General features: G+C 39.6%; 2 protein-coding genes across 2 annotated transcripts; both read right to left on the bottom strand.

Annotated features, from left to right (window-relative positions):
- Positions 1-373: 373 nt before the first annotated feature.
- upk3b (uroplakin 3b) lies at positions 374-7,630 on the bottom strand. The gene is made up of 7 exons (XM_053618346.1): positions 7,522-7,630; positions 4,388-4,405; positions 2,937-3,101; positions 2,244-2,472; positions 2,052-2,131; positions 1,821-1,950; positions 374-742 (listed from the first exon to the last, which is right to left on the bottom strand). Exons 1-7 carry the CDS (start codon positions 7,580-7,582, stop codon positions 496-498), a joined length of 930 nt encoding a protein of 309 aa, XP_053474321.1. The 5' UTR covers positions 7,583-7,630; the 3' UTR covers positions 374-495.
- Positions 7,631-10,806: 3,176 nt separating this feature from the next.
- On the bottom strand, positions 10,807-14,661 carry prkrip1 (PRKR interacting protein 1). The gene is made up of 6 exons (XM_053618351.1): positions 14,451-14,661; positions 14,167-14,245; positions 13,784-13,884; positions 12,211-12,296; positions 11,232-11,296; positions 10,807-11,143 (listed from the first exon to the last, which is right to left on the bottom strand). Exons 1-6 carry the CDS (start codon positions 14,574-14,576, stop codon positions 11,028-11,030), a joined length of 573 nt encoding a protein of 190 aa, XP_053474326.1. The 5' UTR covers positions 14,577-14,661; the 3' UTR covers positions 10,807-11,027.
- Positions 14,662-15,957: the final 1,296 nt, after the last annotated feature.

Below are 15,957 nucleotides of genomic sequence, written 5' to 3'. Positions count from 1 at the left end.
AAAATGTACTTGTTTAACCTGACCTAATTTGAGTTATTTTAGCGTATTTTACTATTTAGCATTTTTTTTTTTTTTTCCCAACAAGTATAATTATACTTACAGATTTACTGCGGTTTTCATATTTGATATATTGGGCTTTATTACAAACACAAAGACTGTGCGATTTAAATAAAGATTATTATCACTATTATAATTTTAATATTATTAATATTTGCAGTAGTAGTAATAGGAGTTTTAAAGAGAATTTTAACAGTGAAATCTTCAAATCAGACCTCTGTGAGAAAAAGGTGATCAAATCTGAAATATTTCAGTAAAACATACATTAAAAATCAAATTCATCTCAGAGTCAAATTAAAGACATCAAACTAGTTAGTAGTCTTTCATGTTGTGCTTTGCCTCCAATGATTTTAGCCACATTTGCATTTAATCAAATTGTTTCCTAAAGTGTCAGATATCCTGCATGCCGTGAAATTCGTAGAGTTTCTCCAGTTTCTTTTACATTTTCTGCAGGGTGATGGTGTCCGGAGAGTCAGAGTTGACCGTGGTGATGATCGTGGTGGTTTTCTGGGGCAGGGTGGGATTCGTGGTGTACTTCCTCCTGAGGTCTTGCTCGTATACAGGGTTGTCGTAGGGGGAAGGCTTTTTCAGGTGGTGCAAGTCATAGCTGGGGATACGGAGGGACCCTATCAATGAAGTCTGACGTCTCGCCCCGCTTGACTGTGTTTTCCCTCTGCTGTAGCAGCTGGAAGAGAAACCTTTCTGTCAGCTTTTCATATCAGAGTGACAGCATGGCTACAGCGGAAACTCTCCGGCTTTTTTTTCCTACTCTTTTGCGCATAATTTGCATTTAACGCTTCGCTTAAGAACAAGACAAAACATGTGAAGCCTGATTCGACAACAGCGTGTAGAGAACTCGGACAATCTTTTACTGAATGTCTTATTACAACATTTAGAGCACTGGAGTATTTCCTTCTGAGAAAGCTATAGCCAAAAATAGCAACATTTGTTTGAACGAATGGACCTATTAAGAACATTTTGACATCATGCACATGAGAACTAGACTCATTTACGTTCGTCTATGTTAGACGCATTTGAGGTGTCTGGTTGTCTGGAACAAAACGTATCGAAACTGAACCTCGTCTTGATCAGAAATATTTAGCGGCTGGTATAAGTGGATTAGCACGGCTACGCCTCCTGTCTTTCTAAGATAAACCGTGTCATTTTTGGCATCCATATCTGATTATTTGTTAACAAATATCATAATAAAGTGGATTTTTGTGGAACGAAATGCAACAGTACCACCAATGGTTGTAAGGAAAAACACACAGAATGGTACGAAGAAGTGGGGCTAGGGCTGATTTCTTTCTAGCCCTGACTGTAGATATACAGTATGTGGCCTTTCAGTGACAGTCATGTCATTAGATTTATTCTCTATTTACGCTAATATTTTCCAGCATGCTTTACTGACACATCCAACAATCGTGGGTCTAATGGACTTGACTGAGGTAGGTTATGAAATCGGACGAGAAACCTTCAGGCAGATGGACTAAGTATATATCCGATCAAAGTACAACTTACACAAAAGGACAGACAACAGTATTTAGTTTAGTGTAGCATTACGGAGAAAATTCAGAACGCAGCTACCTCTCTGCTTCTTAGTGTGTTTAATATTGTTCTTTTTACGGTATCGATGAGACCTCGTGACTCATCACTAATGCTTTCATTATCAAGCTATTGATAGATTTTACATTTTAGCCTTCTGTCTAATATTATAGCCAGCCATGGCTGGTAATATTAATCATTTTTAGCGGTTGACCTACCAGGCCAGGATCAAGGCAATCAGCAGCAACAGCAAAAGCAGAGCCGCAGCAGTGGCAAGAATTGCCGTGATCACCACCATTGCGGCAGACCTTCCAGCGTAACCGCTACCAAGACTGTTTGGATCTTTTACTGTGGAAACAAAACAGAGGAATGTTATGACTGAACATTTTGTTGCCTTCATTGAAATGGCTCACTCCAAGGACTGGAATAGAGGACTGATGATTCCTTACCGGTGTTGAGGGTAATGTTGTCAGACCAATTTGTCTCTGCAACAAGTTCATTGCTTGCACTGACAAGTACATACTTAAAGCTAGGTGGGCAAAAAACAATAACAGATCAGACATTAACATGAAAATGATCACCAGATAGAGACAAAATATGTTTAACCAACTAGAATGATACAGTATCATCATCTGGACTACCTCATAGTCGAGCCATTAGGCAACACACCATTGCAGTTAGCGCTACTGCAAGCACCCTGTGCTCCAACTAGGAAAGTGGTAGGAGTACTAAAGGGTGGGCAGGGGTAATCAGTCTGTGGATTAAGTTGGGTCATAAAGTAATTCTTCGCGCCAGGATTGAACGCAGTTGGGTATGGAGAGGCGTTAACGAAATCTGGAACGGTTTTGTCGCTGTCAAATGTGTCTTTTGCTATGATGAAGGGGGAAAAAACACAGACATTGTTTCATATCAGCTGACATTTTACCAAAAGAACTATGGGGATATATTAGGATGATGCTAGTCATTAAGGGGAAAACAATGGAATGGGCTAATGGAAATAAACATACTTCACTACCGGAAATTAAGATTTACTGTGGCTAATGAAAAACTTTAATAGAAATTTCACAAGATCACCTTGAAATGTTAACATGTGGTTAGCTAGTCAGGTGGAAGCTTGTTATAAGTTAGCATCAGGATATTTGTACTGATAGCGCACATAAATGTAGGGAAATTCTAAGAATTGAGAGAAATTTCATTAGTACTAAAAGATTTTAAAAAAAGATTTAAACTCCACCCATTTGCTGTAGTTTATCTATTTGTCATTTTTCATCAAAGCATAATTTTCCTTTAGACATAAAATGTTTTAACCCGTCAAAAACATTTTTAAAACTCACCTGTGCTCAGTGCAGACACCAGCCATACACTACATGTGTTTGGGGAAAGACAGATTGGATCACTGACTGTTTGAAAGTAACAAAATGGCTTCTGAAGGTACACGGTGTTGGTAGTGACCGGTACGACCACATCTTGTGAAAGAGTTGGTATTGGATCAACCAGAACTGTTGAACAAAATGAACGTGGTTAACCAGACAGGTTAAGACTTGGCTATGTTAAAAACTACATATTCTAGACCCTACTGGAAATCAAATAGTAAATAATGGTAATGCTTTACACCAAGGTTCCTTTAAGGCTAGACACTACAGGTTTAAACAATAGATATCACATTCAACCTTTGCCAGTTGATTAATGATATTCTTAAAAGCATTTTTTTTTTTTTTTTAAATTATGGATTTTCAAACCAATTAAAAATCTAGTCTTTGGTTGTTGTTCCCAAAAAGTCTGAATATGTTGAGCAAATTTCCACAAAAACACGATAGGGTGGCTGAGGTCAACCTGTATATAACTTTTTCAGTATAACATCTACACTAATGAACATTTTGAAAGTTTTGTTGTAGTATATCCTTCATCATCTAGAAACTGAGATTGTTGGCATATGAATATAGGAGGAAACCCCCCCCCCACCGATTTTAAGAGATACGGTTTTAATGCGTTTCCACTTTAGTTAGTGTGTGTTGTAAAATTTACAGTATAAAGGTTTATAAAGGAAATTGACGTGTTACAGGTGCAACTTGTCTAAAAAAATTTCAAAGAAAGTATTGACAAAAATGATCATTTCTACTTGTAGTGTCTTGCCTTAACTAACTGCATTATTTAATGTTAGTACAAGTTAACTTAAGCCGTAATAAACCACAAGTAACCTTAACAAATTCACCAAAGTACGTGTGCACATTTTTAATTGATGTTGAGTATTTCAATGTTAGTTGTATACACATGTACTGGCTAAGGTTTAATCAACTCATGACTAAAAGTAAGTCTATGTAAATTAGCAAAAAAAAAAAAAACCAAACAACCACCCTATATTACTGCGTGTTCCTAAATTTTGACAATGTTGTTCCTTTTAAAAACTATAAATATTATAATGGGCAACACCCTTCAGTGGTTAAGATGTTGGACTACATTCTTAAAACGGATCATGTGTTAATTTTTAACACACCTGTGTGTCTAGTTAAGGACAACACATTTTGCGTTGCTTTCAACACAATCAGTGTGTTAGTACATTTAACACATGCTGTGTGTTAGTACATTTCCACACCAAGATGTGTTAAAAATAACACAGAAATAACAGAGACGTGTTGTTTATACTTTCCCCCCCTACAGTTATCCTAAAACGCAATTTGTTTGTATGCTAAAATTCTACTAAAATGCTCCCAAAATAAACAAACAATTGCATGAAATTCAGGTGACATTTGACAGATGTAAAATTGGAATTGATGAATCTTCTTACCACTGGCCACTTGAGAAGCTGTAAAAGAGGAAAAAGAGTGTTGGGTAGTTGTTAGATACAAAATATGGACAGATGCCTTTAGGCTTTAACTGAGAAATTGCGTTACAGGATCCCAAATTGTGTAATTTTGTAAATGTGACCTCTGCCCTCCTACTGAACAAAATGATGCTGTAGACTCCACCGGGAAAATCTCGCTAACTTGCGAATATTTATTTTTCTGCCTTTAGCACCTCGCCTCCAGCTCCTAATTAGTTAGTTAATTAGTTAGTCACCCAACATTACAGAGATAATGGAAAGCATTACAACCTAAATTCCATCCTCTGTTTTTGTCACGTTAACCTTGTGAAGAACTTTTGGCATCGACATTACTGCGCTAGCTAAGTTCCGTTAGCCACTGACTCTCTGCACCTGTTACCCAGCATTAACATTCGCCGAATACATGAAGAAACACAGCTCTAACCTATCCTCCTAATGCTGATTTCTACAGCTTGCCTCGTCCAAGACACTTGCTAAATGTAGTTAACGTTAACCCACTCTCTGTATTACATCGTGGTGAATAGCTGTAATGCTACGCTATCGTTAACTTTCAAAAAGGTCACGGGAATATCTAACATTATTAGAAGCTGTATGCTAAAGTCATGTTATCAACTCAGATGAGCGTCTAGGTTAGCGTCACTCATCCCCACTGTGATTGGTGACAGCATCCAGCTAGCTAACGCTAACTCGGAGCCTCAGATAAGTTGCAGACCCAGAGAATTATAGAAAAACCTCAGTCCATATTTCACAGCCGAATATAAACGCATGACACTCGTAGTGTAACTCCAACACTGAGGAAGCAGTACGTGATATTCACGATAGGTAAAGTTAATATTCACTCGCTGAGTTACAGTTTTCCAATAAATACATTTTCGAGAGCTCCCTGCCTAAATATCACAAACTCCAGCCAGGCATTTTCAGCAGCGTTAACGCTAAATGGTGATGATTTATTTTCCTCACCGCAGGCTTCACAATCAAAAGCTCAAAGCAACGAACATTCTCTTTGAGGCGAGTTCAGAGTTGGATGATGACGTCGGCGGTGAAGTCCGCAACGTGATTGGACAATAATTTAACTTAATAACTTAATGTTGTGTTGGTCACTCGTGTGAATTTCTTTTGTTTCTTTTTTTTTTAAATTTACTGGATAATTTAACACAACAGGTGAGTAGGATATTAACACATGCTTTCTGAGAGTGTACTGATTGGAAGGTCATGAGTTCAAATCCCAGCACTGTCCTTAACCTTCAACTGCTCAGTTGTATAAATGAGATAAATGTAAGTCGTTCTAGATAAGGCCATACATGTAAATTATGGGCTGAACTTCAATACAAGGGTCAGTTAAGCTAACCTTAAATATAAATCTATACTACAAGACAAATGTATCGCTCGGGTACATGCACGACATCATCAATTCTGAAGTATTAGTTAGTGCAACAGTGTATGGTTTCGGGTGTTTTGATCATTACTTCATGTTATCCGTTATAACTGTAGACCTAAATACTGTAGCTGTTTACTTTTGCACCTGTTGAAGTGGCTTGCCATTGCCAAGAAAGATTATTAACATACGAGTTCAGTCTTGTCTTGAGTTTCTTGTCTTCTTTTCCTCAGTAAACATGTCTGAACACTGTGAATCTGAAAATCTAGGGTTTTACAGTGTATATATATATAATATAAATTTTAAATTTAGATTCTACAAACTTGTAGCAAAATTAAAGCAAAATTATCATTCCACACGAACAATTCCACACATTTAGGTGTCATAATTAGCACACAGGGATCAGTGACTACCACACCTAGTTCACGGTGTAGGTGATTTTGTGATAATTAAACGATGAGTATTGTGGAAACAATAGGTCAAAAAGGTATGCCACAATAGGTGGGGTAGTGTTTTGAGTGAATATTTAGTATGGGAGTGTATGGTTTATGATGTAGCCTGAATGACTGAATAGTTAATCCAAACAGGATAAACCAGGAAGGACAAAAGGCTCTGAATGGTAAAGTCATGACTACACTCTAAAAACTTTCAGGGGAGTATTCATAACCACACAGTTGACTGTGAACTTTACCAGTGTGCATGTTTATGTGCCACCAGGCACAACATTAAGTGCCACCAGGACTCTACTTAATCATACGGGGTACACCATTCTTCCAAAATACATTTCCACAATATTCCACGCCACTCCAAAATCTCCCATGAAAGTTCAATCTGGTGACTGTGTGAAACTACGGTGTCCTCCACAGAGCTCTGTCTTCAACCTCACTGAACACCTCTGGGATAAACTGGAGCACCGACTGCACCCCAGGCCTCCTCACCCGACATCAATACCTGACCTCACTAATACTCTTGGAGCTTAACGAGCACAAATCCCCACAGCCACGCCCCAAAATCTAGTGGAAAGCCTTCCCAGAAGAGTGGAGGTTATTATAACAGCAAAGGGGGAATAAATCTGGAATGGGATTAAATAAATCTAAAAAGAACATTTATATATTTGAAGATTTGTTTAAATGTTATAGGACCTTCACATTTCTCCCAGATGGACAAAGTCATATATATATATATATATATATATATATATATATATATATACAGAGAGAGAGAGAGAGAACAAGTACGAGATATACAGTATATAACACGCATATGTATGTCTTTGACAAGCTATATACAGACATAGCAAGAAAAAATTCTCACAGAAATAAAGTATTCTCAGGGTTTAAAGCATTGTAAAATAACATTTTTTAAAGGGGGTTCTAGAGCATTTACATTTCCCCCAGATGGACAAACTCAAGAACTGTTTAAGATGCTGAATAAATTTTGGTTTTGTCATTTTGGGTGATAAATTTCTATTCTGAGCTCGGTTCACAAAACTTTCTTCCGAAACAGAAACAGTGAGACGTGGAATTTTATCTGCATAAACAGCGCTTCCATTACAATAACCTGTTGTCACAAAACTTATATGTTGACTATAACCACATGTTAGTGCTGTGAGCCAATTTCCAGGATGAACAATAAATGAACAAATACAAAAGAATAACAACTCAAATACAGGATTTTTTTTTTTTTTTTTTTTTAAAGCAATAAAGGGGAAACAAATACTCACTGACTGGAAAGATCTCAAGGAGCATCATATACAACCAACAGACCACTAGGTAGGATTTCATTTTGGAGTTCAGCAGTAAGGACACTGCGTTCTTTCTTGTAATAAAATGTCGTGTGGATCAAACCTGGCAGGTTTTACCGCTTAAAAGCCTTTCCATTAAATATCATCCCTCCCATGGTTAGAGGAGGATATAGCAATTACAGGGAGTGGAGCGTGTGTGTGTTTTTGCATTTCTAGTGGAAACTGGGAGGTGCAAATGACAATGTCCTGACGAATCAAAGGATGGTTCAGATCTTTTTTGTAAAGCTTGACTTTTTAAACTCTTGTCATGGGGCCATACAGGCCCCTGAAGTCCTGAAGACTCACTTTCCAAATCATCAAATCAAGCGTAGATCCAACCGTGTGAACAAGAGACACTTGACACCAGAGTGGAAAAGGCTTCCTGAGAGTGTAAACACACAAACGCAAACATTTATAGTGTTCAGACGGAGAGTCGGAGTTTGGTGTTTGTTTTTATTCCTCGACAAGATTTATTTCATGATCATTTTATTTAATGATGTCATGGCATCCATCGAGTCTTCCCGAATGGATGATGGAACCGCACCACTTCCTGCATGAATAAAAATAACAAAATGAAATGAAATCATCTACGCTTCGATAATCCACCATTTGGTTAAGCGAGTCTTTCCACAAACCAGTTACATGTCCAGAGCAATGATGTTGGCTGAAAAAAATACAAGAATTTTGTAGAATTTCTCCTAGAGTCCCACATATGCACCAGTCAAACTCAGCAAATGTAAACGCCACATCTATTGAGATTATCGAGTCGAAAATAAAAGGGATGGGTGAAACCAGCTCGCCCAGGGCCTGCACAGACACTACACCGCTGTTTATGATGACTCAGATTCGCTGGGGAAAAAAACCCTCTAACTAAGCTGAAATACGAGTCCGAGTCAAAGCAGTGAAACAGGACAGACCAACATACAGTGGGCTATTTGTTTTCAACTTTTATTCGTAATATTATCACAATATTGTACAGTTTTCGGTGAACGGGAAATGAAAAAGGAAAAGAATACTCCGGTCAATTTATCTACCGACAAATGAAATTCAGATGAAGGTCTTAAAAAAATGAAAATTGGGCATGTCCTGCTACAAGGCAGAACCCTCTGGAAGCCACGAAAGAGAGCCATTGCCAGGAAAGACACTTTAAAAACTGATACAGTCAGGTATTTGGACAGGGACAGTTTTTTTTGTTGTCATTTTGCCTCTGTACATCACCACAATGGATTTGAAATGAAGCAATCTAGATGTGATTGAAGTGCAGACTTTCAGATTTAATTCAAGGGGCTTATCAAAAAAATATTGCAGTAACAGTAACAGCCATTTAGGAACATAGGAATTACAGCCATTTATTTATTTATTTATTTATTTTTTACAGAGTACCTCCATTTTCACAGGCTCAAACGTAATCGGACAAACCAACAACCATAAATATTAGGATTATTTTTAATACTTGGTGTGACTATATACTTGGTGCTGCATTTCCGGCAGACCTTTGCTGCAGCTGCCTTCAGTTACTGCTTGTTTGTGGGTCTTTCTGCCTTCGGTTTTGTCTTCACTAAGCAAAAGGCATGCTCAGTTGGGTTGAGTTCATCGGACATTTAAGAATATTGAATTTATTTGCCTTAATACGCCTTTGGGTTGCTTTTGTGGTATGATTTGGGTGATTATACTTCTTGACTTGGCTAGATGTTGTGAAGGGGTTTTTCTTCAACAAGGAAATAATTCTGCGCTCATCCAATTTAGTTGTCTTCCAGGCCTGTTGGTGTTGCTGAGACTGCCAGTGCATTCCTTCTTTTGGTGATTTGGCCACTCCTAAAGTTTCTTTTATCTCTCTGACCGGTCTGTTTTGTTTGTTCAGCCTAATGATCGACACCTCTTTGGACAGCATGTCGAGAGTTCCTATGAACAACTACCAAACAACAATTCAACATTTTGAATCAACTCCAGACCTATTTTATCTCCTTAATCGGTCATGAAATAACGAGGAAACAGGCCACACCTGGCCATGAAACTGCTTATCGGCCAATTGTCCAATTACTCTTGAGCCGGTGAAAATGGAGGGACTCTGTAAAGAAATGGCTGAAATTCCCAAAACGGTTAATGCAGCGTTTTTGTTAAACCCCTTAAATTAAAGCCGAAAGTCTGCACTTCAATCCCATATCGGTTGCTTCATTTTAAATCCATCGTGTTGGTGTACAGAAGCAAAATGACGAAAATTGTGTCCCTGTCCAAATACTTACAGACCTCGCTGTATATTCATTTGTTCGCTGTTGAACTCATAAACCTGCTCGGTTTCTATAGTAACAGCTCATTCACATCCACATCCACTTTTTACTTATTAATTGATAGAACAACTGCGGATGTTGATAGCTGTTACAACATAATGATGAGGAGTCGTTATTGGTCACATATACAGTAGAGCACAGTGAAATTTTTTCTTCGCATACCCCAACCTGTCAGGAAGTTGGGGTCAGAGTGCAGGTTCAGCCATGACACAGCACCCCCTGGAGTAGAGAGGGTTAAGGGCCTTGCTCAAGGGCCCAACAGTGGCAGATTGGCAGTGCTGGGGCTTCAACCCCCGACCTTCTGATCCGTAACCCAGAGCCTTAACCACAACATTAATGCGACTATAAATGGATCAAATATGACGTCGTTGTTTAATTAAGAATTAAAAACGTAACATTGCAAAATAGCTACGATATAAAAAGGAATGATTCTTGGAAAGAAATGAACGTCAGGGTGGTAACAGTAACCCCGCGCGTGATCATGCTCCTATATAATAACAGCACATCCCGAAGTGTTTCATTCCTTACATAAGATTTGGTCATAGCAACAGTTTTGGAAACAGTACTTTGCTGGCCAGATGTGCTAACGAACGTTACAGCCTCCTTCTGACCGAACCCTTCGGAGTGGTACTGACGGTACAGTCAAATCAGAGCAGCTATAAAACTCGTGTTTACATCCTCTGGCTGTTGTGGTTTAAAGAATGAATACGGTTTTGTGGTTTTCAAGCTTAAAACACAAACTGGTGGCTTTGCTTGACTGGAAACCTTTTATTTCTTGCAACGATACTGTTCAAGGTGCAAGCGGGAAGCTTTGGGAAAACAAATCTCGTTAGAAGACTGAGAATTGTCGTTTGTTTCATGTCACGGATTTGAAACAATTTTCCAACGCTCCCTGAAAGAAAACAAATCATGTTAACAACAAGGCAATAAGATGGACCGGTGTTTGTGTGATGTTTATTAAAAAATATAATATGTACAAAAAAAACAACAAAAAAAAAAAAACCTTAAGGAGAGAGAACATTCTTGAGAAGAAATACAACGTCTGGTAATTTTCTACGAGTCCTGGTTGACCATTCCATCTGAGCTTTTAGAAAAGTCTATTCTCCATGTTGAAGGGATTCAGGACCATGATGCTTTCCTGAGAAGAGTCTTCAGGAATCACCTCTTTCCCATGACAAAGCTGGGCTCCTCAGCACCATCCTCCTCCTGTTCTTTCTCTTCCTCCTCCTCTTCTTTCTCGCTCGCCGAGGACTCCTCCTGCTCGTTATCAGAGTCTGAGGAGACATTTTTATCAGTTAATGATCAGACTGTGCAGGTTTAAAAGTATTAAATATGAAATATTGTGGGAAGGATGTGTCATACCTGTTTGGTTCTTGCTCTCCTGTTTGGCTTTCTTGGCCATCAACTTTTTCTGCTTGAGCTTCTCCCTAAACGAGAAAAGCCGCTTTATTTTATGCTCCTAATCGCTATAGTACTACTTTCTGATATTTGCCAGTCGTGCTTTATTACCAGTTCTTTAAAAAGGGGATTAAAAAAAAAAACTCATGTAAAATATTGCATCACTTTCGCTTTTTTACATTTTCTTTTGTACTTTATCGTAAATCTCATTCACATTACATGCTGTATATTTATCCTGTATGTATGGTACACTCCAGAATTATTGGCACCCTTCACGAACCTTAATACGGGGGGGGGGGGGTAGCTAAAGATACTATACATACAGGGACATTGTATTTCAAATGGGTCCTTCCTTCATGCAGAACATTTTCCAACAAGTTCCTTGAACATTTTTAAGTCTGTGCCCTTCCCTTGTCAGACCACGGGTTTTCGGTGATTTGAGACGGTCAGTGCAAAACATGTGACTGATTTTTGTGTATTCTTTAACCGTTTCGGTGTTGAGGTGGAAGAACGTTTGGCTCATCATCTTGCTGAAAGCTCTAGCAATGACCACGACTGAACCGCCTGGCAACTAGGTTTTGTGTTTAAAAAAATAAGCCGTCTTCAGTCTTCTTAAGAGCACCTGAACCACCAGCCAGAAACACAAAGAATAAATTGTGTTATATAATAATAATAATAATAATAATAATAATAATAATAATAATAAAGGCAGCTAAGAATAATTTTACTGAAGAGTGCCAATAATTCTGGAGGGCACTGTATGACAAGTGCTACATAAAATTTTTTTACCGGCCAAATAATAATAATAATAATAATAATGAGTCAGTTGCTGGTTGAATTTGTTTGACAAACTGTTTCACTAAAGTTTTTTTTTTATCTCATTAACACTGTTGGGGTTTTTTTTTCCCTCCCCTTAAAGTAACATGAGAAACAACATGGCCACCTCTTCTTCCTGCGTTTGGCTGTCCTCTCCTCAGCTGCCTGCGCATTTTCCTTCATTTTCTTCTTATAGTCTTCATCCAGCTTTTGCTGAAGTAGGGGAATAATACGGCCGTGTTACATTCTCAGGCAGTAAATACATTACTTGCATAAACCAGGATGCTGGTAATTGGTTGAAAAAATAAAAAAAATACAACACAAACCCTCACATGCAGCACGTATAGACGTTTCTAGAGATTATAACAAGCAGTATTCCAGTTTCTGGTTGTGTCTATTCAGGTTAGGTAATCCTTTTAGCACCTAAGTCAATCAAACAGGTCATTTTAAATGAATAAGATTGATTATCTCGTTACAGTGGTGCCTGTCGAGGTGTGGGATTTATTAGGCAGCTAGTGAACAGTCAGTTCTCGAAGTTGTTGTGTTGGAAGCAGGAAAAATGGGCAAGTGTAAAGATCTAAGCGACTTTGACAAGGGTCAAACTGTGATGGCTGGACAACTGGGTCAGAGCATCGTCCAAACAGCAGGTCTTGTGGGGTGTTCCCGGGTATGCAGTGGTTAGTTCGAAAATTGTTCAGGAATGGTTCGAGGAACACGACAAGCTGTTGACTTGGCCTACAAATTCCCCAGATCATAACCGATCGAGCGTCTGTGGGACGTGCCGGACAAACAGGTCCGATCCATGGAGACACCACCTCGAAACTTACAGGACTTAAAGGATCTGCTGCTAACGTCTTGGTGCCAGATACCACAGCACACCTTCAGAGGTCTTGTGGAGTCCATGCCTCGACGGATCAGAGGTGTTTTGGTGGTATAAGGGGGACCTGCACGATATTAGGCAGGTGGTTTAAACGTTATGGCTGATCGGACCACGGACGTCCAGAAAGGCCATGAGTTAATGGGTGGATGGGTGGATAGATGAATGGATGGGTGGGTGGAGAGATGGATCGATGGGTGGATGGACTTTACCGATCCCAAAGGGGAAATTTAGGGGGAGAAATACAACATAACTCCACAGTCACCTGAGCTCAGTATCGAACCCAGAAACTCGAAAACTGCACATTTTCTCTCGTGTTAGTCCCTGATTAAAGTTTTAAAAAAAAACAAAAAACAGATGCGCCCATCCATTACGTACCTATCGTGCGATGCTTAGTAGCACATTTCGACATCATGAGAAAAATAAAAACGCCCTCTCAAGAAAACAACCGAACAAAAGTTAATTGTGACATCAAGATAACAATACAGAAAAATATAAATAACTCATGGCCTTACTGGACTTCCTTACACGTCAGCAGTACAGCCTATATACTTAGTCATGTGATCTACTAATAATCCAACAACGCGCACCGGCACGTACACCACAACAAGAGCAAGATCGGTTTGCCTTCAAACGACGTATACGTAACGCACGTGTGAAATATTTAGCGTAAAGACGCTTGCAGACGTCGGGAAATCTAATCCCACCTGAGCAGTACTTAAGACAGGAATTTTACTTCAAGTCTAACTGACCACAGACCTACACCGGAACTCGGAAAGTGTCGAACATGTGACGCCTCATCTCGTCCGGATAAAGCGGATACCTTTTCAGACAGTCCTTCCAGAAAGTCCTGTCTCTGATACTCGCGCCGCCTCAAGTGCCTGTAGACGTGGAATTCGCCGCTGCCTGCTCCAGCACTGGAACCTGTTTACAGATACGATTATTAGACTTGTAAGAGATACAGTCGGGTAACCTGTATACTAACAGTCCATTCAGCTCTAGATACATAGACAATTTTGTAGAAAAATCTGATCACAAATCATAAATTTTAGTTCGTGTTCACCACCAGCTTGTAAATGTGTGTTTTAAATACTTTAATACCGATTAATACCGTGATACCGTCAAACCGATATCCTCGGTTATATTGCTCAGTAATAAACAGTCAGCCAATCACTGAGCAGCGCTTATAAGCGCGCGTGGACCTACCCATGACGTCACGCACGAACTCTGGGGCGGAGCGCGGAGCCCATTCTTTCGGTCTTTCCGGAATCGGCGCCGGTTTATCCTGTAAAAAATATCACCACACCTGCTTGTTTCTAATTTCGGTTACTTTCCAAAAACCGCTAACTACCTACAGGAGACGCACTAATTTGACGCTATAAGTACTAAACATGTTCAGCGCGCGGCTCAAGACGCAGCACTGATGTTTATCCTCCACCGAGCGAATGAATCCGTTAGCATGTGGCTAACTAAGTGAGTATAAAACTCACCGGGTTGCGCATTAATTTCTCCAGTTTGAGCCGCTGCTCCTCTGCGGGAGTTTTGGCAATGATTAACGGCTGCGACTCCTTCTTTGGAGGCTTCCCTGGTGCCGAGTCTTTCTCAGACGCCGCCATGTTTTTCCATCTGGTCCGTTCTTCTTCGGGTTAGTAAATAAATCCGGGAAATGAGACGAGCACACCTACTGCCACCTAGCGGTCAACCCGAGCTCTGCACCGCTTCTCGTACCTTCTCAAGACCAACCTTGGGTCACTACACATTGGGACACTGATGACTCAATTTCCATACATATTGTAGAATTCTGAATTATGTTATTTTATTGGATATATAGGTCTATGGCTTTTACTCGAGTAACAACATGTTTTGAGAAGATAAAAACAGACCTAAATATTATATATTGATATTAGATTAGAGTAATTATTGCCACTTGACCAATATCAAATATGCCCTCTATCAACAAGATATTAGAAAAGGTTGTAGCACAGCAGCTATGCTCGTACCTACATAAGAATAACATTCATCAAATGTATCAATCAGGATTTAGGCCTCATCGTAGCACAGAGACAGCGCTGGTTAAAGTGGTAAATGACCTACTGCTGACCTCTGATCAGGGTTGTATCTACTTGTATGCGTTGCTTGACCTCAGTGCAGCTTTTGATTCCACTGATCATCTATTCTCCTTGATAGACTAGAAAATGTTGGCATTAAGGGAACAGTCCTCTCCTGGCTCAGGTCTTATTGGACTGATTGTTATCAGTTCGTAGATGTAAATGGAGACATTGCATCCCAGTAAAATTTCACATTGATTATAAAATACTACTACTGACCTATAAAGCACTGAATGGTCTCATGCCACAGTACCTGAGCGAACTTTTGGTCTTTTATGATCCACCATGCCTACTGTGATCAAAAGGTGCAGGCTATTTATTGGTACCTTGAATAGTGAAGGCTACAGCAGGGGGAAGAGCCCCACACTTCTGGAACAGCCTTCCAATTAGTGTTTGGGACTCAGACACTGTTTCAGTGTTTAAGTCCAGGCTGAAAGCATATTTGTTTACTCAAGCTTTCTGGGAATAGTGTTGTGGTGAACTGGGATGTTTGGATACTGTCGCTCCCCCACTTTCACGTTCACCCAGGTTTGTTGATGGTGCAGTGGCTGGCCGCTTTATGTTCCAGAGAGCCATCATGTCTGTTACCTTCTGGCTCTCCCTTTTAGTTATGCTGTCATAGCTAGTCATAGAGTCCCTGCTTGCACTCACACAATGTACATCGTCCTTAACCAACACGGGACAATAACCATACCTAATAATCTCTCTCTCTTTCCCTTTCTCTTCCTCTCACTTTCTGTCAAGCTGCACATGATACTCCTGATATACCAGTGATCCTGACCCCTTCTGCTCTCTGGATCTATCTGATCCATCCTCATGCCCTACTTCTGGTTGGAGTTTTCATCATTTGGAAGTTACGTGCTCCTGCTGAGGATGGCCCCACGTGCTG

Source organism: Ictalurus furcatus, chromosome 28, assembly GCF_023375685.1.
Source record: "Ictalurus furcatus strain D&B chromosome 28, Billie_1.0, whole genome shotgun sequence".
NCBI lineage: Eukaryota > Metazoa > Chordata > Actinopteri > Siluriformes > Ictaluridae > Ictalurus > Ictalurus furcatus.
This window is presented reverse-complemented; position numbering and strand designations above follow the sequence as displayed.